At 45.9% G+C, this 27,439-nt stretch overlaps 1 protein-coding gene across 1 annotated transcript; it reads left to right on the top strand.

Annotated features, from left to right (window-relative positions):
* Window positions 1-9,507: 9,507 nt before the first annotated feature.
* LOC311354812 (neuronal migration protein doublecortin-like) lies at window positions 9,508-27,307 on the top strand (the record flags this gene model as incomplete). The annotated part of the gene is made up of 6 exons (XM_084474673.1): window positions 9,508-9,883; window positions 11,708-12,042; window positions 20,426-20,528; window positions 23,768-23,857; window positions 26,816-26,892; window positions 27,251-27,307. The coding sequence occupies 6 exons, from the start codon at window positions 9,508-9,510 to the stop codon at window positions 27,305-27,307; spliced, it is 1,038 nt and encodes a 345-aa protein (XP_084330799.1).
* Window positions 27,308-27,439: the final 132 nt, after the last annotated feature.

Here is a 27,439-nt window from a genome sequence, read left to right on the forward strand (position 1 = left end):
CTTGGGTCTGCCGCGTCTACGCGCTCTAGAGCAGCAGCACCCCTCTGTCAACCTTTGTTAAGTTGCGGTGCTTATAGACAGGTTCCGGTTACTTTTTACAAGTAAAAGTCCCCCTGGTAAGAGAGGGTGTGGGCTTCTACTTGCTCATCAAGCTATTTGAGATTAATAGAAAGATAACGGAAACAATCTATTTATTCGGGTGGATTACAGCAAAACAATATAACAATTTGAATACAACTTTACAATAAAATACAACTTTTTTTGTAGGTGAATTAGTTATACACATTATAATACATTATTCAATATAATTAAATAATCGTAACATTTTAAATACAATCCAGTTGTTTTAGCTATTTATTAATTCATTTGGGGAGGCTCTTAATTTTGAGGCCGTTTCACAGGAACCAGTGTAAGTGCTTACGCCGAGTAGCTTGGTTCTGCGGCTTCTATTCAGAGAGTGGCCAGAAGTTCAGCAAGCGAAATAGTTTTCAAGAATGTTAAACCAAACCACTGATGTCATCCATTTTCCGCTACCGCAGAGCCCGGGGATTGGTAAAATTCCCCGATAGAAAGAACATTAGGCTACGGTTGATGCAGCAACCCAAAAGTAGGCATATGCTGAAATAAACTCTAATTTTACTTCCAGTATGTTGTTGTAAGCCTATGTGAAGTATAAAAGAGTTACACTGTGATATACCATGTGGCAGTGAATGTAAAACGATGTAGAGCAATAGTTGGATTGTAGGATAAGAATGATTACCGTAATGATTTAGGCCTACATAGATTTAAATACGGTAATCGTCCTTTTTTACACAGTGTAATAATTTGGATAACCTGCAGATGGCGCCAACGCAACACGTTTAGGGTCAGAATCGCGACTATATTTTGTACCGTTTAAACAAATATTGTATTGTATTACTATAGTAGCATAATAACTCCCAGAAGCACATAAACTACTTTTATGCTGGGTATATATATATATTATACTTCTTAAAGACACGAATCAAAATATATAAAGAGTAGGCCAATGTTATACGATTTTATAATGATACTCTTTCATTCAATATCCATTAAAGTGCACACATGAGTCATTTGCACATCGCCTCGGGGATGCAATGAGATTTTGGTTAAATCCTCCGCGAGCATTAAGTACCACCTGCTGTCCCCTTCCTGCGTCTCACACCCGCAGATAGGATCAGTAGTGACAGATCCCGCGAGGCTGCGCGTGGACCGCCACAACCACGTGGATGGGATTGAAGAAAAACATTCAAAGATGCTTAAGGCTCTTTGTGGCCCCCTAAAAGGCCCACTTCTGGGCGTATATTTCAATGACATTAGGATTAAAGGATTACATTGACGAAATAGCATATAAAAACAAAAGGGTGTAGGCCTACCATAACAAAGTGACTTTAATAAATCGGGTTTAATAAATCAGTCCTTTGCTGTTATACATTGTTATAATTATGCAGCAAAGGACTGAATTTAAAATGAATCATTTGATCTCTCTTAATTGTACAAGGTAGGCCCCTATATGCGGTCCTAAAAGATCACATTAATGATCTCCACATTCATCGCTCTTCATAACATAACACATACGTGCAGTCTCTATCTCTCTTTAGGTTTATCCGGCCAGGAAAATAAACCAACAAATAACTTTGTTGGTTTACCAAATAACACTTTCTGCCAGTATGACTCTTTGCTTTGCCTCTGTAGGATTCATGGCGGGCTTAATTCTAGCCCCGATCAGTTCCAGCGTCGCTAAGATTAGAGGTTTTCACCGTGTTCCGCATAATGAGCGTGTCAGACTCCACCGCCACCCGTTCCTTCGCTGTCTAAATGCTACTGCCACGCTACTGCAGGCTCCCCGTGGAGAGAGGATGCTCTGGTATTAGCTTCACCGTGGACGTCTTAATGGCCTTCTCCTTAAAAAAAAAAAAGGGCTCCCTCCCACCCCGGGCGAGCAGCCGTCACCCCCTCCCCACCCCCAGTGTCCCCCAAAAAGCACCTCATTAGAGAACCGTAGACAAAGCTACTTGAGTCTCGGTGCGGTTCATAGGACTACACAACCCATCACTTCATCCTAAAACCAGCTGTTTGGCTTCAGCTGTTTTATTTAAGGGGTTTATAAGGGGGGATGAAACGTGAGGCTGCATGCCAGAAATATATCCACCATGTCTGAAAGTTTTCTTCATAATCAAATCAAACTGTACAGTGAAACATGTTGCTTGAGTAATGTCATTCATCTGCAATGTTTAACACATTTCCCCTTCATACATTGTCCTCATTCATCATTCACTGAGAGGGGAAAGAGCGGGAAGTGAGGAAACAGATAAAGAGGGAACGGGTGAAAGGTGAAAAATATCTGGAAATGAATCACACAGCTCCATTGTCCTCTCCATTGTGTGGTTCTTGTATGTGTGTGTGTGTGTGTGTGTGTGTGTGTGTGCGTGTGTGTGTGCGTGTGCGTGTGCGTGTGCGTGTGTGTGTGTGTGTGTGTGTGTGTGTGTGTGCGTGTGCGTGTGCGTGTGCGTGTGTGTGTGTGTGTGTGTGCAAGTGTGTTTGTGTGTGTTTTTTGCAACCTGCATTTGTGCGAGTATGTGTGTGTGTGTGTGTGTGTGTACACGTGTGTGTGCAACCTATGTGTGTGTGTGAGTGTGTGCGTGACTCAGAGAACACCACTGCTACATTCCTAAGATTTCTACAGCTCTGGATCAAGCTCTCGCTGTGTGGGACCTGACCAATGATGACTCGGCTGTGATGTCATCACTGCAGATATTCACTGGCTATTCCAGGAAACACTCTCTTCGCCGCATAGCATGAGCAACATACATTCAGACAGGAAGTCAACTTCATGGAGTGTGGATGCAACTGTTGATGTTTTAAACACAAACCACCTAATGGGAAAGAGATAGAGAGAGGGAGGGAGAGGGGAAGAGAGAGGCATAGGGAGAGGGAAAGAGAGGGAGAGAGAGAGGTAGGTAGAGGGAGAGAGAGAGATAGGGAGAGTGAGAGGGAAAGAGAGAGGTAGGGAGAGGGAGAGAGAGGTAGGGAGAGGGAAAGAGAGAGGGAGAGAGATAGATAGGGAGAGAGAGAGAGGAAAAGCGATTCCAATGGTTTGGAGAGAGAGGGAAGGAGAGAGAGACTTTGTGTTCCTGGGGAAAGCAAAATGCCTGCATGTCTCATGAGTATCAGCTCCACCACGTCCAGATGAGTCAGAGTGAGACACTCACCTCCATACAGAAGGTCTTAGGACAGCCTCCTGGGCTTGTGGAGAACAACAGAGGGCTTGACTTGTGGACAAAAACTTGAAGCATTGGAGAGATGTGGATTAGTTCAGATTGATATGTAATATCTGATCATATGTTTACAGATTAGAAGTTTTCACAAAATCACAGTCTTCCCCTCATCACTTATTTATCACTTTCATCACTTTATTATCTTTAAAATTATAATAAAATTATTATAATTATTATTATAATTCTTTTGAATTGTTTATATTGCTTATAAGTTAGCTCACTCATTCCAGACTGTCATCACTGATAGTATTTTGGTGTCTCCCTAAATATTGACCACTCAATCACTCTCTCTCTCTCTCTCTCTCTCTCTCTCTCTCTCTCTCTCTCTCTCTCTCTCTCTCTCTCTCTCTCTCTCTCTCTCTCTCTCTCTCTCTCTCTAACCCTCTCTCTCTTGGTCTGACTGCCAGCTTGTAGACATCTGTTTACTACCTCTTGTATCAGTCACCATGGCAGCAGCCCCCTGGCATCCCCTTCTCACACACACACACACACACACACACACACACACACACACACACACTGACACACAAACACACAGTCCCTCTCCAGTCTGTGATCGAGTTTCATTTTCAGACCAGCTGCCAGCCATACACACTACTTGAATGTAATCAATCACAGAGAAACCAAAACTAAACATATTGGTCAGGAGGAGTCAACATATAATACTTAGAATGTGTATGGCTGTGATTTTTGTGAGTGCCAGCTCTTGATAATCAGGATCATTTTTTGGGTTGTGTTAAAATATGACTTGAAGTGAGGGAGTGAAGTGAGTGAGAACACTGTTTGACTCGTTGCCGTGGAAACGGAGAGTGGAGCCTGAACCTAGGTGAACTCTGGTGTTTTAAATCCATCTCACCCCCGCAAGGCAAGGCATCTAGCTTTCTCTCTCACTCTCTCTCACTCTATTTCAGAGACACACACACAACCCAGCACGCAGCATGCATTCGCAGATCAATCTAGACGGGTAAATGTAGGGCAGGATAGTCTAGTGTTTAGGGTGTTAAACTACGGTCAGCAGGGTGCTAAACTACGTATCCTTGAGCAAGATGACCAACCGGTTCCTTCATTATACATATCTCTACTTCACTGTAAGTATAGAGCTAAAAAACGAAATCTTTTTTTTTTTAAATAATAATTACATTTTCGTAGGATAGACCCGATTTTTGTCACACTAAATATTTGCTAATTTTAGTATTCAACCATTAACTGGGTTGTTGGATCGACCAATACATGTATTAAAAGCGAAATAAAAAGATAAACATAAATAACCCTTAGACGTGTGTGGCAAAGCCCATTCAGTGAGGAGGAGGGGACCATAATCAGTGGTGGCTGGCTGTCATCCTGGGCCGGAGGAACACAACGCAGCGGATCTTAAGATGATGTCAGCGTGGGCTGGGGTTGGCACGGTGACCGTGTGGGACAAGCGGCCTCCCTGCTGAGGAAGCAGGAATCAAATCTGTCTCTCTTTGTCTCCCCCCCCCCCCCCCCCTCCCCTCCCCCTGACCCACTCCAGTCAAATCAAGTCTATTCATCCACACCCAATTTGTCACCGTTACATCTCTGACAGTCAGACAGCACCTTCTAACCCTTCAACTCGGAGAAGCACATTAAACAACTCCCTTAAAATACAGTAGGTTGTGGTGGGGGCGGTAGTGGTGATGATGGTGGGGGTAATGGGGGTGGAGGTGGGGGGGAGTTGGTAATGGTATTATGGTGGTGGTGGAGGTGGCAGGATGGGTGATGATGTTGTGGTGATGGTTGAGTTAGTGGTAAGGGTGGGGTTGGTGGTAGAAAAGGCAGTGGTAAGGGTGGTGGTGCTACTGCTGAGGTGGTGGTGGTGGTGATGGTGGTGGTGGTGGTGGTGGTGGTGGCGGGGGTGGTGGTGGAGGTACTCGTGTTAATGGGATTTGGGTTTGGTGTGGGGTTATTACTGGTGGAGGGGGCTGGGATTAGGACTGGTGAGGGTGGTGGGGTTTGGGTGGTGGTTTGTTGGGTCTGAGTTATGTATGACATGCTAAGGAGAGGCTCCAGCTCGTAGGAACAGCTGAGGACTGAAGAGAGGACTTCACGCCTGAGTGGAGAGTAACAGTGCAGGGATGGAGGGAGAGGGAACGGTCCGGAATGATAAGAGATAATCCCAGTGTTTTGGACGTCAGCATATTCATGCTCATATATAAACGGAAATATGCAGAGCAAGCGGTGGAATTATCTTATTCATATTATTATCATGATAAAGGAAAATAAATATGTTAATGATTTTGTTTAACATAATGAAGAAAAATGTCTCACTCAAATCCAGACATTGGAATATTTGATAAATCAGGCGATTCAATGTATAAATAAACACCCAAGTACTGTATATGTAACACCCGTACACGAGGACATCAGAGACATTATATTAACAATACGTTATATATCATATAATACATGGTGTATTTTTTAGTATCAAGCTCTGTAATATCACGCTGGGAGCAAGCTTTGGAGAAGTTATACAGTTTCAAAGTCTGTTGCAAAGTACAAAGAACAACATGATCCCTTCCTCATGGGCTATGAACCCATGTCATCTGATTATTTTGGGGAAACGGGATACCCGTTCTGACCTCGTTGTTTTTGACAGGTCCATATCCTGTATCTCCTGTAAGATGGATGCATTTCTCCTTTCAACTGTCAACATAAGGTTGTTCAGCTCGGTCCAGGTGGGTCTGTCACTTTCCAGTGTTATCTGTAGTATTAAAAAGCCCAACATTCACTTGTAAATCTTCACCTTTAAATACACTAAATAACAAAATAATGAAATTATCAATTACAAATAGGACCCAGACTTTATCCAATTATCCAATTATCCAATTGATCTTTGTTTCCTTTTTTGTTGCTCTGTGAAGAATGTCATTTTGAAATCTGCACTGAATGTGCATATTCAGCTGACAAATTAAATTGAAAATCATTTGAGCCGAACTAACATAATTACAAATCAAACAAGTCAAATATCCCTCTTTAAACATTATGTTGCCAAAGGCAACGATAATAGCCTGACATATGCACCTTTATGTCTGCTCTGCAACCAGATTCAAACTGTATTGGTCTCAACGGGAGGCTTAGGCAGCCCTGTCTGGGTTGACTAAAACACACACACACACACACACACACACACACACACACACACACACACACACACACACACACACACACATACACATACACATACACACACACACACACATCCGCACACATACAAATGTAACTATTTAAACCATTAAATAATAGCCATTTGGAGCCAGGAAAGGTTTACATTTGCGTTTATCCCTCAAGTGAAACCACTTCTTCCACCCCCTGACCATGTCGTCAGGCCTATTTGCCGTGATGGGGAGGGATCGTTTGTATCCGACGCCTTTAGGACCCAGCAGCGCCGCCGCCGAGAGGTAGCGGCACTCCTCTCAGACAAAGGCAAAGGCAGAGACCGCGTGCCGCTACCTTGCTGCATCGACACCCATTGCCACCACTCCGCGAGCAGCACCGCAGGTGAGTTCAATTACTTTGATGGAAATACGTGTAGTTTGGTTCATGGGCAAAACACATGTGCATGTTTATTTGTAAAAAGCCAGACCTTCTCAGAGGTGTCATCGCTGTGAAGGTAGTGTTAGTGAGTATTAAACGTTTCTTCTTCTTCCATGGCACTGGTCTATAGGTTTTGAAGGCAGGTGGCCAGCTAGACCCGCACACACCCATCTCCAGTCATTCAACTTGAATTAAATCCTCTGCCGGCTTAAGATGTGTCGTATTTGGATGGAAAAAAAATAGAAATGCGGCACAAAAACTTTCCATTTTCTTTGAAAGAACACATTTAAGCGTTCTTCAGATTTCTGGCCGGCTTCTGATTTAAGTTGAATTATAAGATAAGCATAATGAGGGCGTTAAAATGTCCTGGGAGTGTTGAGTTCAGTGGGCGGATCTGTCAGAAGCAGAACCCAGTTCTCCATGAAGCCCCCAGTGTTACTGCAATGCCAGCTTCATGTGCTACTCAGGGGACGGTTTTCTTCGGATGTATGCTCTCAGTTTAAGGTGTGGGCTAATTTATTCATTCATTCGTTAGGTCAAATATTAAAAATAAAAAAATATTTGGATTTGATATAGGGCGAGATGAACTATTGATTTATCAACAATATAAATATGTTATCTTCACAACTCCACATTTGATGGGGATATGGTTGGCTTATACTGTGTACGAATTCCTTACCATGACCATATTAGGCTCTATTAACTCTGCCCCGCTGTATACTGTCATTGTGTGGACTAAAACGGTACTGCTCCCGCTGGAGTCAGCGATGGGTGATGTCACTTTGACGGACCCACTCTGAGACAATGGGCCGTCCTAGTCGATGCTCCGGTGGGGAAGGGTCACTTCCAGGACTGCCCATTAGCGGAGCAGATGGGCTTTAACGCTTGTCTTTGTCAGCTGATGCACTGCCAGGCCACAGCAGGCCCTACTGCGGGGCCTCTGCTGTCATAAAGCCCCACTAACATCCATTTTATGCTGCTCCCAAGGGGAGGCCTCTTTTAAGTGGCAGCTAAAATGTTTTTCTTGCCTATTGTTGTATTTTTGTTGTTGCTGTAAAGGTGTGTCAGTTTTTTGTATTGATCGCCGATTTTTTTGTAGGCTGAATGTGTTATTTGATGTTTTGAGTGGCTTTCCTTTAAGGTTTAATTATTAATATAGATGGGCTTTTAGTTATATACGTTTGTTTAAATGGTCATTATGTTAAGTGTACTTTAAGTTGTATCAAGATACCATGCAATAACTAACTTGTCAGTAAGTTAATAAACCAGTTTAATTGTTCTCAAACGAAATGACCTGGTCACCTAAATGTACACATTCATGTAATACTAGAAGGGTGTGTTTCTTGTTTGGCCTAATATGAACCAAAAAACATGGCTGCACATATGCATGTCTGTTTATTTTGGAACAAGGCAAGAGTATAATTGGCTATTTGGGTCAGTGGAGCAGGCCACTTCTTGAGTTTAGATTTCACTGCTTGATTTGTGTCGTCCTTTTTTGTTTTTCAATGAGGTGGGAGAGTGTCACTGTTTAGGTTAACAGTGTTGGTTCATTTTCTCTTGCATTGAGAACTTAAGTGTGGCCTTTGCTTAATCTGAGGCTCATTGACCAGTGGTTGGTAGCCATTCACAGGAACGATTTGGCTTTTGAAATCTACAAATCTATTCCAATCATTAGCTTGTAGCACCTAACCCAGAGCGTCCAACTAGTACCTTTTACAAGCCATTGATAAGCAACAAGATCATAATCTGCATTCTGCAAGTGACAATCACCTCAAGAGGTTTGCTCGACCTAAAAGCTCAGATGTCACACAGATCAATTTTCACCATTGGTGATTTACGTTTTCCTCTCCTGATGAGCTTTCTTCAGCTTGTGACATTTTGTGATGTGACATTTTGTGATATAGTCTATCAGTTGGCAGTGTGTGAGCAAGTGGAGGGAGCTTTATATAATACAATCACATGCTCTGATCCCACCACTAGGAATCTCATTGAGAGGCTATGTATAGAATAGATGGCTTGGTGGCGGCTTGCGTGTGCTTATACTGTGTGAACCCCATGGCTTAATGGCCTTTTGACACCCAAATATAGCTTAGTATGCTATTCCATCTGTCAATATGTGTGCATTATCAGATATATACACATAATAAATATAAAAATAATATTGAAAGTCAAAACCCCTCACTTGACAACCTGTGAATGTCAGCTTGCTGAAAGGTGGTCTTCACTAAGCGGTCAATAATTGGATCGACTAAAGCAATTAACTGCTTGAAATGTCAATCGCTAATGGTAACCATGTTACTTGCTGTGTCTGTCTTCCTCTCTCTAAATCAGTGGTTGTCTTAATGTACCTCCTATCACATTTGGAATCTTATTCGATCGATCGGCGAGGAGTCAACACTTTTATTATTTACAGATAAACATTCACTGTATTGGTCTTCTGGTCAGCTACTACTACTGGTCTCCTACCATGTACTTGCTGTTTCGAGTTTTGACTGTATGACAAAGGGTGCTTGGGTTGTCTCAGGTCCAAATATAAGATAAACCCTTAACGGGCAACATCAACCATGATAACTAATCCTCCTTTCTGTTTCCAGGCAACCCCGGACCTAATCACCAGCATCACACCTCTGCCAGGACCCCCCTCCCCCCCCTCACGATGAGCATCACCAAGGAGCTGGACTTCGGACACTTTGACGAGCGAGACAAGGCCTCGCGCACCCCGCGCAGCGGGCGCCTCAACGGCCTGCCCAGCCCCACCAACAGCGCCCACTGCAGCCTGTACCGCACGCGCACCCTCCAGGCCCTGTCCAACGAGCGGAAGGCCAAGAAGGTGCGCTTCTACCGCAACGGCGACCGCTACTTCCGGGGCATCGTGTACCCCGTGGCCCTGGACCGCTTCCGCACCTTCGACGCCCTCCTGGCGGACCTCACGCGCTCCCTCTCCGACCACACCAACCTGCCGCAGGGCGTCAGGTTCATCTTCAGCATCGACGGCATGCGCAAGATCGCCACCATCGACGACCTCGAGGAAGGTACGTTTTGTCGGTTGGCCCGACCGTTTGGCGGAAGGTTTTGTGTTTTTTTTTGCTTCCGGGGCTTTTGGGGAGGTTTTGAACCGCAGCCGTCTTCTTTACCAGTGTTTTTACTATCTTAATGTCGGGTGGTGTGGTAGGTGAAATTGGTCATGTCATAATTCAAGTTGGGGTTTACCATGTGGAGTTGTTTGTGTCAGTTGACGGTTTGACATGCAGTGTAGTACCCTGTTTGGACACCAGGGCATGTCGCAAACTAGCGGGGGTAGGTGTTCAATCAGGATGAAACGTTAAAGGTCAATGTCATGCTTGGCTATGGGGAGATTCAAACCCTGCAATTTCAGCACCCAGAGATTGGGAGTTATCTTTGCGGTCTAGATTTCTCTAATCTCTCACAATCCCTATGCAATTTTAATCTGATGGAAGACTTCGGAATGGAAAACAGGGAGAGGATTTTGCAATTCATGAGGCAATTCAGCATGTTTAAAATATAGAGTAATGCCAGTTTGCGATCAAAGCCATGAGGTCATTCTTGATAAGAAACACATGTCCAGCCTTTTTCTTTGTAGGCTTTTTCATCAAGAGAAATGCCGACCTTCGTTTCAGTGTTTTCTGAAGGAGAAGGTGATTCAGCATAGCTAGTATACTGGATTTGCAGAGACAGAGACAGAGAGAGAGAGAGAGTTCTGCTTATCTTTACCGTATTTCTGTACAGTGTTTCAGCCATCATCCTCTGTGGACTGGCAGATGTGTAGGGTCCTGTCTCTTGTTCACCCGAGGGGATACAATGACTTAGTCCTGTTTCCGCTGCAACGTATAATTTTATTTAGTCTGTTTTAATTGGGGCCGTAATTTGTCTGTTAAAGCCCAGCTCTCATCTGCGTGTGTGTGTGTGTGTCCCTCCCTCCCTCCCTCCCTCCCTCCCTCCCTGGACAAGTTCAATCAGAATGTGTGTAACCTAATATATTGAGTGCTGGATGGGCGATGTACAACATACAGTTTTAAGGGATGGGGAAAAGTAAGGTTGGACAAGTCTTTGGCATGCCGACTCAAGGTGGCTTTGACCCACCATCAGTGAATCCGATACCGCTTAAGATTATCTTGATCCCTGCAGTCTTAACCAATGGCCTTCATAACTTCTAAATATACTGTTAAGAGAAATCCCTTTTTCGATGTCTGGATTAAATTGTCCGTCTAGACTAGTAGACGGTTCATTGGAGGTTTCTAACCTGTGGATGTGTAGATTTAACTTTAAATGGTATTCTGGGAATACAGTAAATCAGTAAAACACTAAATACTGTTGCTAAAAATGTCAATGGAAATAATCTATAAATGTGCTTATATTATTATGTTCAGAATCAGACCTGTTCGTCTGGTTTGTTGGAAATCTGCTGATACTGAATGCCCTACATTTTTACCTCCACATCAGATGGCTGTATGGAATATGGATAAGATGGAAGTGGTTGTCAACACGGGCGAAGGAATCCAGAGTTCAAAGCGATATTTAATATTCCACACATCATTGAAATCAATATAGGAAATGGCCCTCAAAACACTTAATGAATAAAGCCATTGTTAATCTTGGGTCTCTTCCTCTGCCAGCAACTCTCAAGTACAGTGTATATACCAAATAGTTCCCCATGGCATTGGAGAAGGCCGATAGCCTAGAACCCCAAGTCACTCTACACAGCGTTATGAAATCTTAGAAACAGTCTCTCCCACCGGGGCCTCCGGTCGCTTTCATCGCGTCAGAAGCCACCGGCGCCCGGTCATCCATCCGTCGTCTCACCGCGCTCTCTCTTTGTCTCGTGTGTCCACCCCTAGGGGAGAGCTACGTGTGCGCCTCGGAGAACTCCTACAAGCCGCTGGACTACACCAAGACGGTCAACCCAAACTGGTCGGTAAACGTCAAGGCCTCGGCCAGCCAGAAGAGCTCGATGGCGGCCAAGGCCACGCTGGGCGGCCCGGAGGGCAAGGACTTTGTGCGGCCCAAGCTGGTGACGGTGATGCGCAGTGGCGTGAAGCCGCGCAAGGCGGTGCGCGTGCTGCTGAACAAGAAGACGGCGCACTCCTTCGAGCAGGTGCTCACCGACATCACGGAGGCCATCAAGCTGGAGAGCGGCGCCGTCAAGAGGATCTACACGCTGGGCGGGAAGCAGGTCGGTGAAAACACGGTGTAAAGGTGCTTTTAGGATGGTTGTCTGCGTCCGTCCACCCGTGTGGAGTGTGAGAATCTACCGAGAACTCTATTGTTGTACGCTTTCTGTGCTTGGCCCGGGGTCGGAGATTACAGGTGTAGAGATTCTCACGTCATCGAAGGGATTAACAACATTTGAGAGTTTAAGAGGGAAAACCACAGGGTACTTTGATGCCTTCCTATACCATGGCAGAGTTTCTAAGGGTTTACGATGTTCACAGCTGACTCACAGATCAACTGTGTGAGAACCACGCCTGTAAAAAGTCAGCACACTCCATTGTAGGGATTCTCTGGCACTTCTCTGGTCTTATATGCAACTTATTTATTTTGCTTTCTTCCCCGTTATTACTCTGCTGTCTGTCAGCCTTTTGAGTGTAATGAGGTTTTAGGCCTATAGTGGTACTGTTATTCTACACCCTTTCAAAAGTCCACTGCTCTTCACCTCCTCTATGGCATTGAAAACAGTGCACACACCATTGTGTTGAGCGCCATGCCTCGTGTTTGATCCATGGGATCCTCGTCCGTCAGTGTTCATCAGAGTTGGTCAGTTGTCACAAAGCTCATAAAAGAACTCATTGAGTGTGAGATGCAAATTATTCTGTGCCATTTCCCAGGGCCATGTGGGTTTCTGTGGTCTGTCAATTTATTACTTTTCACCCATTGATGTGCGTTTCAGCTGTCACGCAGGTCAAGCTGTACTGACGGTAGACCGTGGTCAACCGCACCTGCCTTCTGGCCACCATTCAACATAAAAGGGAGTTATGAGTCAAAGCATTCTTCCTGTGAAATTCTGGAACATCTGTCTAGTTGATGGTTCAGATAGTAGTCATGTTTAGTAATTTAGCAAATGCTTTCATTAAAAAATGACCTACAGTGAATTCTGATCACATGTTATTTATCAGCATGAAGAGGGGCGGGCATCTTGCTCAAGGATGCCTACATGCACACTGTGGACACTGGGGATCTAACCCAGTATCCTTTTGGGCTCGTAGCCAGATACCCAAACCACAGGACTATCCTGCCCCACCTTAATGACATGCATCACAATTCACTCCAAGTCGCCTTGGACAAAGGAGACGCTAACTGGATCTCCGCCGCGCTAATGTGTTTCTAAAGTAGGGCAGGCTGCGTTCCCTCCAGCGTAGGCCCGGACACAAACCAGCTAGCATCCCGGTTACCCTTGGCCAGTCCTTCATGCACTATGTTCAGGCGGTTTAACCGCACAGCGAAATATAGGACATCTCTACCCCCATAGGAGCACCCAGCAGGGGCTCGAAAGGCAGACATGCCCCCTCAGCACTCTCTCTTGCACTAGATGGGCAACTCGTCATGAAAATGAAAGCCTTGTGTTTCAAAACGGCCTGTCCCAGAATTGTAAAATTCCAGTTTACAAAAAGGTTTATTGACCAACCGCGACTGTTTAAAACATGTTGGTTTGGGTTTCACCTGGAAGAACATCGGATACAACCGGAATAACAGCCTCTACTCCAGAGAGGGCTATCGGTGTCAGACTGGGAAAACACTCACGCAGGGGTCAGATGGATCGGCAGAAGCCGCCAAGCAGGGGGTACAAGCCAACAAAGTAGTTTGTATAAGGGCCGGCTCCAGGCTTTGCGCTGTACCCAAGAAGACCGTCCCCCAGGGGAACGGCATGGTGTTTTTTTTTTGTTTGCCACACAGTTAAAAGGGCGACGCTAAAGGACGGCATGTTTTATTCATGAAGGTGTCTCTAAAGAGTGGTCTTCTGGGAGACGACCAGGGCTTCCACCTGGAAGGCTGTCCAGGAGGTGGGGTCGGGGGGGGGGGATAACAGATGCAGGAAGAGCCTTATAATTAGGAATGATTTAATGATTATGTAGAACTGCCTGTTCCAAAGAGGGGGAACTATAAATGTGGCGTGTGGAATCATGGTTCAGATTTCCCAGTGGCATCCTGAATGACCTTTTTTCTTCTTTTTTTTTAAATGTGATCTGAAGGTGTCTTCAGACAGAATTTCTATTCTTAGTTTTATACTTTTTCTTAATGATTTGAACCTATTATGAAGTGTGTCACAAAATGATGCCTTTCCCCCGAATACAATTCAACCAAAGAGACAAAGATTTGAGGTCTAGAATGTCAATTCATTCACTTGAGCTCTTTATATATCGGTGGTGGTTGAGCAGCTCTGCGACCATGCGTGGTGGTACGCCACAGTGGAGTGTAGGGAGGAACCAATGGGAGGGCAGGAAGACATCGCAGCCGAGCAAACATGTGGGCGCGGGAGTTCTGCATCTGTTTCCCTGCCTCGCCTCCTCTGATGTGGCTAAATGATCGCTAATCCTCCACGGCTTCCTGAATCATGACAGCCGGCTTGGCGGTCGTACACTGTGTTCACGCAAGGCTGTTAACACTTCCGCCGGTCATAGTTCACGCAATGTTTGAAGTGGAAGATGTGCTTCCTTATGCCACTCATCAGTTATAAGTGATGTGCTTGTGCAATAGAAGGGAATTTAGAAGTGAGTTATAATGTGATGGATGGCTGAACCCACTGTGTGTCTTCATGCTCAGGTGAGTATTCTTTGTGGGTGTGATTGGTTGACTGTGATATGGCTCCCCCTCTGTCATTCCCTCTTGTATATATGTCTGTCACTGGCCCAGTGAGCTGTGCTGCAGTTAGTGGAAATGAATTGCAACATTGTGTTTTTAAATAACCCTTTAATTGAGTTTTCCAATTATTTGTGTGCGATGCGTGGCTTTTGTCAATGTGATTAGTCCTTTTTAGATTGTGTATCATGTGACATTCATCATTTCACCCAGATTTAGTTTAGTGTCCGCTGGATTCAGATTCAGTTGCATCGCCTCTCGATTCAGTTGTATCTTAACTAGCCTATGAGGTAGTATCTTTAGTTATTTGTGTGTGTGTTGGGGCGTGCAGGGGGGCTGCAGACTGCAGCTGCTCTGTGGTGGAGGTAATATTGATGCAGTGGCCCCCGCCCCTCCCTGACTCTGCACCGGTTCTCCTCCTCCTCCTCCTCCTCCTCCTCCTCCTTCCCCATTTCATAGCGATGGCTGCCCAGGCTGGTTGCTAGGTAACCACATCCCAGGCACAAAGAGAGCCCAGCTGGTGTGGACTGGTCTGTCAGTCACCACATCCTGTACTTTAGTCCCTGTGATCGTCTGCAAATCAATTGTATCTGTCTACATGTGCCTCCGTGGGTGTGGTGTGTTTTAGTCTGTGTGTTTCTGGAAAGCTTTTAAGTGTTCGGTTTGTCCAGGTACGGACCGATATTGGGCAACTTGAAGGGTGTTTTGACGAGCGTAAAATGGCTGCTTTGCTCTAGCGTGTTTCTAGGAACATTTAACCCACTAGCTTCAGCAGTGTTCAAACTGGCTGTGCCGTCTGCGGGGGACCCTCCCTCTCCTTTTGTTTGCACGAAACATCTAACGCCCTTTTTTCCCTTTACAACCCTGTGTTTGGGGAGGGCGGAGCGATCCACCAGGCCTTTCCTACTCTCCTGGCAAATTAGAATAATTTTAACGTCTGCTGATGAGGAATAATTATTCTTTCAAATAAATTCCCCTCGCCGGCTCAAAATGGGGCTCCACAGTGTCAGCAGTGTGTGTGTGTGTTTTTGTGTATGTGTCTATTGGCTTCTGTGCATTCTGGCATTTGACTCGTAAGTCAAATGCCACGTCCTCCGACTAATTGAATGCAAATTCATTGCAGGCGTCCTTCTCATTTTGTGCAGAAATCCCACAGTGATGGATGATGTGTGATTGGAGCAGAGTACCGGGCTAAAGACCCTCTCACCCCTTGTACACGACATAATGTAGAATTATAGGCAGCATTTCTGTGTTAATTGTTTCCCAAACCGATACGCTGTTGGCGACACAGAGCAACATGCATCGTGGCAAATAAGACTCTATTCTCTCATTCTATACCTGCTTCAGGCAAGGTCATCGCAATGACGAGAACAAAAGGTTTCTAATGGGAGTGACTGTTCAATAGACTGCCATTCAGTGAGTAGAACAGGGAAACGTGGGTCCGGGGGGCTTCTTCATGTAAGAATGTAATCTGGAGATTGGGGGGTGGTGGTGGTGGGGGAGGGTGGGAGGTGCAACGCCTTCTTCATCTCTCCCTTGCAGTGGGAGGCGGTCGTCATGGCAATAAGCGGAGCCATGATGAATTCAGTCTGTGACAAAGGCTGTGAAACGCTGAGTGTGCTCTTTACCTGGCTGCTCCCTCATCAGCAGCCTTCAAGCATGTGCATTTTTTCCACATGCACGGATCACATGCACACACCCACGCACACACATTCACATATAGGGGACTCATGGTTTGCAATTCTTCTAAATCCAAGCCAACACACACCCACAAGACAACGCGTCAACATGATTCATGTGGACAGGCGTACTACGCACACGCCGTGTGTGTGTGTGTGTGTGTGTGTGTGTGTGTGTGTGTGTGTGTGTGTGTGTGTGTGTGTGTGTGTGTGTGTGTGTGTGTGTGTGTGTGTGTGTGTGTGTGTGTGTGTGTGTGTGTGTGTGTGTGTGTGTGTGTGTGTGTGTGTGTCAGTCATGGGGGGTGGGGCTGGCCAGGCACCAGCTGGTCTCCATGACTGTGCAGATATTAGTGTCGGTCTAGCTGGTGTGGTCCCTGTGCGTTAACACACACACGCCAACGCCATGGTGATCCTCGGGGTGCGGCAACGGGGAGCAGGGGTCATGTTTGTACAGCGAGGGGTCGTAGGTCAACTCTGGTTTAAAAGCAGTGATCTCGAGTGGGCCTCCCCCAGCAAAGAAGGCAACCCCATACTGACCTGTTTGTCGGTTAGCTGGCTGGGGCTCCTCTTTCACTTTACCGTTTAATGTCGTTTACATATTTCGTCACTAAGTAGACGTGTTTATCCACGGCAACTTAGAAGTGAGGATGAGACCCATTAAAGCATGTGATCGAACTTTAACCACCTACAGAAAAATGGGGGAGGGGGAGGTTTTTTTTTCGTGTCCTAGGAAGCCTATTACTACTGGGTTTTGTGTGGGGGCCGAGCGGTCGATCCTGGTTGTGTGTTCGGAGTCGAGAAAGATGGAGTGGGAGTTTGTTCAGGGACAAAGGAGAATTAAAGAGGTTGTGGCTCCCGTGGAAAACCCGCCATTTTCTCTCTCGCTGTGCTAGGACATTGGATAGTGTGAATCAAATGGCTTGAAGAGTGCAATTAAATGAGGGAACTAGCACTTGGACGCGAGTGCTTTGCTTATTTTGTGAATTTTTTCAATGTACTTAAATGATTCTTGTACTTTTTGGGCTGTATCCTCATTGTTGAATGCACTTACTGTAAGTCGCTCTGGGCTAGCGTCAGCTAAATAAATGTAACGTGACTGGGGAGGGATGGTGAGGTGTGGGAAGGGAGGGAGGCTACAGGGCGGGTGGGATTCACAGCTCAGCAGCTCATTTTCAGAATGGTTTTAATATTTTACATGGTGGTTTGTATTTCAGACCCAACATGGCATCCCTACCTTCTCCGTGTCGCCACTCTGAAAATGACGCTATTGTATTGCTACATGCTACTGTATTGTACCGTTGTTCCTTTTTTGAGAGAGACATTTTGTGATCCGTCCCACTCCTCATCATCAAAAGCATGTGCTGCCAAGTTAATGTCTGCTCAGAATAGTGTGTGTAAAAGCTATATGAGGATCTGACAGCACTTTTAACGCTGTAAAGTTGTGTGATCACCTAATGTTGCCTATTGCCTACCAGGGTGTGGGTCTTGAGACTGGGAAGCCAGGAGGGCAGGGGGAACTTTGTGAATAATTCAGCTGGTTGGTTGTGGTCTAAGGTTTGGGTCACTGCCCGGCTAGTGGTGGTGGTGGTGGTGGTGTGGCTGGGGGTCATGTGGTCCTGACAGCTGGCGAGGCAGAGATTAGGGATGGGCTTGGTGGGGGTGGGACTGGTACGCGCACAGGCAGAAATAAGGGGGGTGGGGGGGAAGTGATCCTAAGTGAAGGAGACATGAAAGAAGAGGGAAAACGATGGAGGAAGGCGTTGAGATGGGGACACTGGTGGTTTAATCACGGGAGTGTGGAGATAAAGGCGCTCGTTACAGACCTAGCCGCGAGACATGCGGGCGCCTTACAGATAAACGGCCCTTAGGGGTGTGAGGGAGTGTAACATTTTTGCTTCAATTAGATCCATTCCAGGGGGTCTTGTGAACACGATGGACAGACCCACTGAGACAGAGTGAGAGAGAAGAGGATGTTGTTCTGAATCTTCTTTGTACACTGGCTGCTGCTTCCCTTTGGGCAGCCATCGTGTTATAATAATGATGGGAGAAATGGTGACCTTTCACATTTGACCCCCACTAAAGCGACAGGGATGTGAACGAGGTCGCAGCGTGTCGGCCCGGCTTGGGCGCTTTACCAGAGAAGGTGGCTTGTGTGATTCTGCCCAGTGTGCTAGGATACATTGTGTTTAGACCAAGGACAAACGGCTAGACATTTTTGAAGGACACCCAGGCAAACACCCAGGCTGATGTGGGCAAAAATATTAGCTTTAGGGGGAACAACGTCAAGGTCCCTTGAGGTGCTTAAAGGCTCTCCTCAAACTGTTGGTTAGTAATATTTTAGCCAAAATGGGGACACCCTTTAATCACACATGTAGTATATTAATTTACATTTATTTAGCAGACGCTTTTGTTGATTAGTCAGTACAATCAGCAATGACGATAAACCCCAATAAAAGGCCAAGAATCCTTTTTAAGTAGATACGACTTCAAGGAATAAGCAAAGCAACCTAAGCTTTTCTAGCTAGAGAGAGGGTACCTAGATGAAACATGACATGTCAACAGAGGGTCAGGGTCGTCCCTGTCTCCCCTCCTCTGGCCTTGCAGAGCAGCAGAGAGCTCTGGGCACAGGGAGGGTGCGGGCAGAGTACAGCTGTACATGCCTCGCCAGCCAGTCACCAGAGCACTTTTAGCATGTCCAGACGTCTGCCCCAGAGCCCAACCAGGGCAGCTGCCGGGGTGGGGTAGTTCCAGAATGATCGGCGGCTCATAGTTTGGATGTGTGTCACAAGAGGAAGCTGCTTAATGGCAGGGGTCCCGGCGGTGGGCACTAATTCAAAGTGGCTTATAATACCGTGAGTGTGTACATTGTTAGTAAGGTTGGCCCCAGTGGGACTCGAACCCCTAACCCTAGCAGGGTCAAGGCTATGCCCGCCTGTGTTCTTCCTTTCAACAGTTGTGACTCAGTCGATCTTCATGAGCGTCTCAGCAATATTAAAGGAGACATTGGAGGTGGCAGCCATTGGGAGAGACACGGACCAAGTGTAGAGCAGTTATAACGTATCTAGGCTTAGGTATTCCAACAGGAAGTGGAACTATGCCAACAGGAAGTACAACTACAATGACTGGTTTAAAAACTGGTATGACAGTGTCCGTAGTGCCGAATAAAAGAAGAGCCAACAGGGTGAATCTCTTTGTTTTAAAGGGGTGTAATCGGCCTGTTTAAGCTTGGCAACAGGGCCAGACCATTGGAGCGCTGAGGGGAAGGTGTGGTTAGGGACATCTGTCCACTAAAGAGGCCATATTGTGGGAACAGCTGCTGTGGCGAGGGGGCAGGCCCCGGAGAGAGCCAGAGAGATGGGAGGATCACTGGGGCCTAACTGTGAACGGTGTAACATTATACTGTCTTTGTGTGTATTCGTCATTGTGTTTTTGCGGGGCTTTCTGTAACGAGGTGGGTCGGTTGTGTGTGTGGTTTTGGTGTGCTCAAAGCTATGTAGACACGTGAAGTGTCACACAGAGTTGACCTACTTCCTGCTCGCTGGGCTTTAACCCCGGGTCACGGGGAGAAAGGCAACACTGTTTACCTGTGTTAAGATGCTCCCGAGGGCCAGCACGCCGGACAAGATTAGTGTACATGTTCCACTATTAGGCTAAATCAGCATGCATTACAGCCGCGGTGCTATTGGCTACATCAGGATGTCCAAGCGCTCATGCAGGATGTTGCACAGCTGTTGCGCTATTAAGCAAATTCAGGATGTGTGATAGCTGCTATGCGGTTAGCTACATCAGGATGCCCAAACAATTTCCTGGGAGCATTAACAACAAACAATGTTCGATCTGTGTGAAAGCCAAGCTGACTTGTAAATAGTTCCAGGGTCTGTACCCTAAACACAAATACCTTGTACAAGCATAATCAGCCTTTACAATTCCACATCATTTTGATGCAACAACAAGTTTCTGAAATGTCAAATTTTCTATAATTTCCATTAATAGTAATATCCCTGTGACGTTGCCTCGGTATGGTCTCCATGAGATGCTCATGAGGGATCCATGTTGTAACCAGCGTTCTGTGTGACCCCTCAGGTGACCCGCCTCCAGGACTTCTTCGGTGAGGACGATGTCTTCATCGCCTGTGGACCGGAGAAGTTTCGCTACGCACAGGACGACTTCGCCCTCGACCAGAACGGTGAGCCTGCGCTCTCTAGAATGCTGAACTTGTGTCAATGACATCTGTTGATTTACTGCAACGTCCTTTAACGGATACCATTTTATCCAAAGTGACTTGCACTGAATTCAGGAGCAGCAGGTAGGGGTTAAGGGTTTGCTTGCTCAAAGACGCCCACAGATAGGCTGACCCCATCTCGCATACAAACTTAAAGCCTAATCAATACTTCTGCGTCAAATAGTGGTGGTCTGTACGGCACCATGGTAGCCAAATGCGGCTGCCAACCTAGCCTAAGCAAAGTAGAGACCTGTGGAATAGAGACCGTGAGAGACTATAGAGACTGTGTAGAGACCCATGGAATAGAGACTGTGACAGACTGTGTGGAGACCCATGGAATATCCGTGGCAACTGTTCTAAGCAGACTTCACGCTTTATAAGTGAATCATTACGTTACAGTTGCACTCCTAGCCGTCCCTGGGAGGAGGCATCCCCCCCTGTGTCCCATGTCAAGGTTTCCTCCCTCTTCTTCTGGTGGATCTTTTCCTTGCCTTTCCAAAGGCTTGCGTGCCAAATGTCGTGTGATTAAGGGCGATACTAATACAATTGATTACAATTTTACTGGACCGCATAATGGATACACGGAAATGTTACGGTGTGTGTTACAGTGTACATTTGGATGAACCTATGTGTGCATCGGCTGATTTGACAGCGCTATGCGTAGCGTATATCTGTGCAGTTTTGCCCAAGTGAGCCTTCGACAATCGCCATTTTGCAACGGCCCAATCTGAAATGTGTTCTCAAACGTCTCACTTTCTGTAAAATGGCTGTGTTTCACAACGGAACAATGCGCACCTCACAGGATTTATTTGTGTATAAGCCTCTCTTTTGGTCTCTCCTACGCCGGCGAATATCTGGAAGACATCAAATGAGAAACATTCCTGGCAGGAAGGGTATTTATGTCCAGGAGAGAAAATATGTATGTGACGGCGAGAGGGAGAGGAGGAGTGGGAGGAAGAGGAAAAAGGCGCCGGCGTTATCTGCCGGCAGCAGCAGCCAGAGGTAGCGGCGCTGCCATTAATCCTCCTCCTCCCCGATAGGCTCGGGTCGCCGTGATGTCGTGGCGCCCGCGATGCCAGAAGTGGGTAAACACGGCAAATCCCGGGAGCGCTAGCATTCAGCGGATATTAATACGCTATTCAGGATATTAAGTCGTCGCGGCGCCGCGTTTATCCGGAGCCACTCGCAGACAACTCCTTTTTAAAATGCAACGTCATTAAGGAGCAAGTTACGGATTGGGCATCACGCTCAAGGGCGCCTGCCTTCAACTAAGCTCCCAATCTTTGGGCTGGGGTACAACACCCTAGCTACCTGACTAGCCTAGCCGCTCTGACTCTTCTTTTACTTTTCTTTCAAACCACGCATTATTCCACGGCTCAACTTCTGTCTGCTGTTGTTGCCGCTCTGCTTTTCATCTCTGGACTCCATAGAGAGGAATCGCTTTGAACCCAAACGCCTTTCAAAATATAGGCCTCATTTATCATGCATGTCATGTCACCCCTACCTCTCCGGGAGGGGGAGGGCGGGGGGTCCTGTCGGCCCTCGTCCTTGTCCCCAGCCTTTGTAAGTGGGTCTTTGATGGAGTCGCCAGTAGCGTGGTTTTATAACGATGCGTCTCCTCCATGCAACCCTCGTGACCCCTACTGAAGCCGGGCTGTGATTGGTCGGTTTTGGCTGACAAGGGGGGGGGCCGAGGTCAGCAGTGGCCAAGTGGCCCCAACAAGCGAGCTTTAAGACCGCTGTGGGTGGGTGGACAGGGGGGAGGGGGTGGGTCACAGAAAGGTAGGCAGTTTGAGACTCTCAAAGTGGAGTGGGTCTGACGGCGTCTACACGGCCGTGTTTGTGGTCTAAGAAGGGTCCTTCAGAGTGGTGGTGGTGGTGGTTGTGTTACTGAGTACTGAGCAGATGAGACAGTCTGTCAGCCTGGGGTCTATTTAAAAGCCTGGTGGCACACGCACGCACCACAACACACACCCAGGCGCATACACGCACAGTAACTGTCAGCCTCTACTAGTGTGTGAAGGTTAGGGCGTGAGAGGAAGAAAGACGCAGTGAGAGTGAGGGAGGGAGGGAGAGAGGGAGGGAGAGAGAGAGAGAGAGAGAGAGCGAGAGGCAGGGAGGGAGGGCCTATCATTGTGTCTGGGGCATGGCTGTCCTGATTATAACTGACCCAGAATAAAAGACAATGACTGCAAACATTTCTATTTGCAGCAAACAATAGCTGATATGAACAGAAGGGTTAAAGTAAAGAAGTTGCTGATTATGTTCATTTAACAAGCATAATGCGCCTGGAAACATTGAGAAAATATATGGGTTGAATATGGGTCTCTTATTAAAAAAAATATATACAGTGTATATATACTGCGTGCATACTCTCATATGAGGACATGCATCATTACATGCATATCTATGAGTCAATACAAATGTTTGTGTAGTCTTAAGATTTGACTTGAGGGTTAATCAAAAATGTGTTTCTGTTCATGTATTCGTTGGAGCCAACCTGATTATCCTAACCATCAGTACTATAGTTCTTGTTCATGGTGGGGTATACTGCATTTCACTGGATGAGCAAAACAGTTCAAAGAGAAGTTAACTAGGTATTTAGTCTTGTATTACGGCAGTTTAAAGATGGAGGAAATCCCAGTGAATGATGCAAATCACTGATGATTGAAACAACTGTGGTCCTTTTTGAATGAATGTTGCCTGCCTCCTTCACATCTTTCTGTTCTGTAATCATTAATTAGTCAAATATTTGCATATTAATCAGCGTCTACGAATGAGCGGCTTTCGATTAGGCTTGCTAGGGATTATAGTTCACAATACACCATGATGATGTCAATTCAATTACAAAAATTTTGCTTACTTTGCATCATTAGCAAATGTATTGCGTTTCCTTGCCAGAGACAAGACTTTACTACTCATCAATTCAGTCATCTTGCACTGCTCTGAAATCGGTTCTTTGGGTTGAAGCCAAATGACATCATGGGCCTCATGGCACGGGGAACACAACGGGTTTATAACGTGTGTGTGTGTGTGTGTGTGTGTGTGTGTGTGTGTGTGTGTGTGTGTGTGTGTGTGTGTGTGTGTGTGTGTGTGTGTGTGTGTGTGTGTGTGTGTGTGTGTGTGTGTGTGTGTGTGTGTGTGTGTGTGTGTGTGTGTGTGTGTGTGTCGGTGTGTGTGTCCCTTCCTCTGTCTCTCTCCAGAATGCCGGGTGATGAAGACCCCAAAGACTCCGAAGGGTCTCATCAAGAGTCCCGGCCCCATCCGGCGCTCCGGCTCCACGACCGAATCGAGTGAGAACATATTTATAAGCCCCGCCCCCGGCTTTGATTTGATATAGATAAATACTGTCAAATATTAATATAATATTTAAGAATAAATCCAATATTCATATTTTAGAAAAAAGAAGTGTGTGTGTGTGTGTGTGTGTGTGTGTGTGTGTGTGTGTGTGTGTGTGTGTGTGTGTGTGTGTGTGTGTGTGTGTGTGTGTGTGTGTGTGTGTGTGTGTGTGTGTGTGTGTGTGTGTGTGTGTGTGTGTGGTGAGGCGGGGTCTTGGTGAGACGCTAGCGTTAGCATGTTAGCCGTGTTGAGTGTGGGCTGAAGGAGAACTAATTCCAGCTGACACTGCTAGTGGTAGACGAATACACATGGATGAGCATGGTACACTACACGCATGTAGCCAGACGACCGCAGGAGTACAGGAGGCCTACATGTATAGTCTGGAGATTAGTTAGTTTTGTTTTTCCCTCATATCCCAAAATCAACTCGACACAATGAAATCACTGCATCTTTCTGTTCCATTTTAATTGTTGCATTTGTAAAAATAAAGCTGTTTCTTTTAATTTCATTTGTTTTATTAAAAGCTTTTTGCAAGCTGAATTTAAACAAGTCAGAATGTAGGTACTATAGCTCATCTTTTGGTCGTGAGTTGAATAGGAGTTTTTGGCATTTATTGATTAAGATATGATATATGAATGGATTAATTTGGAGCAAATGAACAGAATCAACTGGTTTGTGTTGCTGTCATAAAAAGTGAAGACAATGGGAAAGGACTTTTAATGTGCTTAGATGTGGCGGCAGTTCAGGATAGCATAGCAGCTGTCGTCCAACAGGGCTGTCTTTAACACAAATGGAAGGATGAATTTAGCAAACGCACAAAGTGATGTGGCAATCCCCAGACGATTCCTCCACACAATCTATTATAATACAAAACAGAACAAACATGGATTTCACCTAACATATGGGTGCTACAATCAGGATTCTGAGGAGAGGAGGATGCTAGTTACCAGTTAATTTAAGTCTTCTTTGGAGCTTGTCAGCCATTTTGTCTGGTCAACTCACTTCGGGTGTTCTTTCTATTTTAAACAAGTAGGACAGAGTGTAAACACAGAATAGCACTGCTCATCAGTCTGCCCTGATGACTCTGGCCAGGTCTCTCTCTCTCTGTCTCTGTCTCTCTGTCTCTCTCTCTCTCTCCGTCTGTCTCTCTTCCTCACTCCTGATTCGTCTCTTTAACCAGCCACACGGGTCAGACTGATTCAACCTTTTGTCCTCTTACTTTGTCCCTCTGCCTCCCCTCTCGCACTCTCTCTCACCCTCCCTTCTTGTTAATGTCCATGACTAGTTGAGATTGGGAGAGGTCTAGGGAGGGGGTGACCTGGTCTTTAGGCAGCAGATGGAGGGGGGGTGTAGTGGATGGGGGTGTAATGTGTTAAACATTAACTGAAGCAATACACTGCTTAGGGCTGGTGCAGCTGGAGGGGCGAAGGAGCCCTCATCCAAACAGATCAGGTTCTGTTTTGGTTTGGAGTCTCTCTTAACACCCCTGTTCTCCTCCACCACCACCACCTCTATAACCCCCATCTGAATGCAGCAGAGCGCCTTTCAAGAGTGGAATCTGTTTCTATAACTTTATTACTTTGTTTTGTGTGTTTTTAATGCATTTCATAAAGATTATTCTTTTATTTTTCTTTTGAAGTAAATCCAACGCTGAAGATCTGTTATGTTTGCATCTGAACATGTTTGTTTTAATTTTTAATGTTACTTTGTTTTTTTTAAATAAAATCCATCTAATTCATTGCATGTTTTGATTATCCTTTTGCCCCTCTTTAAAGGATTTAACTTTTAAAATGGTTGAATCTAATCTAAATTTACTCAAAGATTTCATATGTGACTTATTTCATATGAAATAAATCAACTGTGAAATCTTTACAAAAACAGGAGGTGCAACAATTGCAACGAGAGGAGGTGGGTGGTTGGTCATATATCTGTTGAAGACGCTAGATTCCCACCTGTATCAAACAAATAGTTTGGATGCTGGCCTGCTAACCTTATAGTGTGAATGAGGTCTCTGCCAGGATCCTGCTTTATTTCCATTCATTGCTTGGCTTTTAAAGAGCAGGGGATTAACTAAGCACCTTGGTGCCTGGTGTCTTTAGAAGCCATTAGACAGGAACATGTCAGTTGGAAATAAAGTACATCCCACAGACAGTTGAATTAAGTGGATTTTGGTCCATTAATTTACTATAAAAGTTAAACGATTTACTATAAATCCAAAAAAAGTGAAAAAAACGAAACATAGAAAGGAAATCTGTGAAATATGTGGGTGATCCCTCAGTTTGCCTTTGAATCGACCAAGTATGTGATGCAAGCAGTCAACATTTGAACAATATTGGTTGAGATTTAGACTTTGGAGCAATCTATTGTATTGAACAGCCTTACTAACTGCATTACTCTAAATGTGTGTCACTGTCTGTTGGCCCAAGTGCTAAGACGAACCGGTTAGCTCCTGGCTAACAATCAAAGCCTTAGCCACACCGTGTCCCCCCCCACCCTGGCACAAAGTTAACAGCGGCCATCTGGCTTAAAGAAATCTTTTAATCTGTTACACACACAAAAAGGGCCTTTAAAAGCATGTAGCACATAATGCACCACACCAACGCACTCTTGGAGTCCCAACACAATGTGCCACACAGGAGAGAAGTCCTGGCAACCTGGCGGGCACTCAGAAGTGGGATAAAATGTAGTTTAGGTGGAGTGAGAGAGAGGAGGGACACAGGAGTCTTGGTTCCTCTGCTGCCAAGTGGGACGAGGGAGTGAGGGGGGTATTTCACTCTGTGCCAGAGGAGCACTTTAGACTTCTCCTAACTGCGCCTTATTCACACTTGTTTATCTGTTATCCTCTTGTATGTCGGTCTGTCTGTGTCTAATTCTCCGTCTCTCTCTCTCTCTCTCCTTCGCAATGGGAGTAGTCAATGGAACCGGCTCCAACAGCCAGAACTCCCCCACCTCCTCCCCAACTAGTCCGGGCCTCGGACGTAAGCAGAAGGTACGTCCTGCACCCACCCTCTGGACATTCCCCTCTCAACCCTGTAAACAGCATGCTGTTAATAAAGGGGAACCTATATAGGAGAGAACCGCTTCATATGCATGTTGTGAACAAATCACTGTCGGCAACATCAACTCTGTTTCCACAAAAACATTGCAGAGAAGTTGGACCATTGATTTCTTTCGGAACCATTGGAGAACGCAGATATGATGTTGCACATGCTGTTGATAACACGCCATACTTTCTTATAAACAACCGTGATGGTTCCACTTTAACAATCCATGCACGGGCCCATGGTGGCTGATTGCTGTTGGAAGTGTGAATGGGATGTGGGTGAACCTCTATCTCCTCCCCCCAGGACCTGTACCTGCCCCTGTCCCAGGAGGATGAGGACTCCATGGGAGAGTCTATGTAGGACTCTGGGCCCCAGAGTCCCTTGTGTTCCTGGCCGCGGTCCTAGTGTCCTCCCCCTCTGCGCTCCCAACAGGACAGCCGATCGCTCCAATTGCTCCTGTTTTGGCATTACAACAACAACAACAACAAAAAA

The sequence above is a fragment of the Micromesistius poutassou genome, assembly GCF_964030765.1.
Source record: "Micromesistius poutassou genome assembly, chromosome: 10".
In the NCBI taxonomy this organism is placed as follows: Eukaryota; Metazoa; Chordata; class Actinopteri; order Gadiformes; family Gadidae; genus Micromesistius; species Micromesistius poutassou.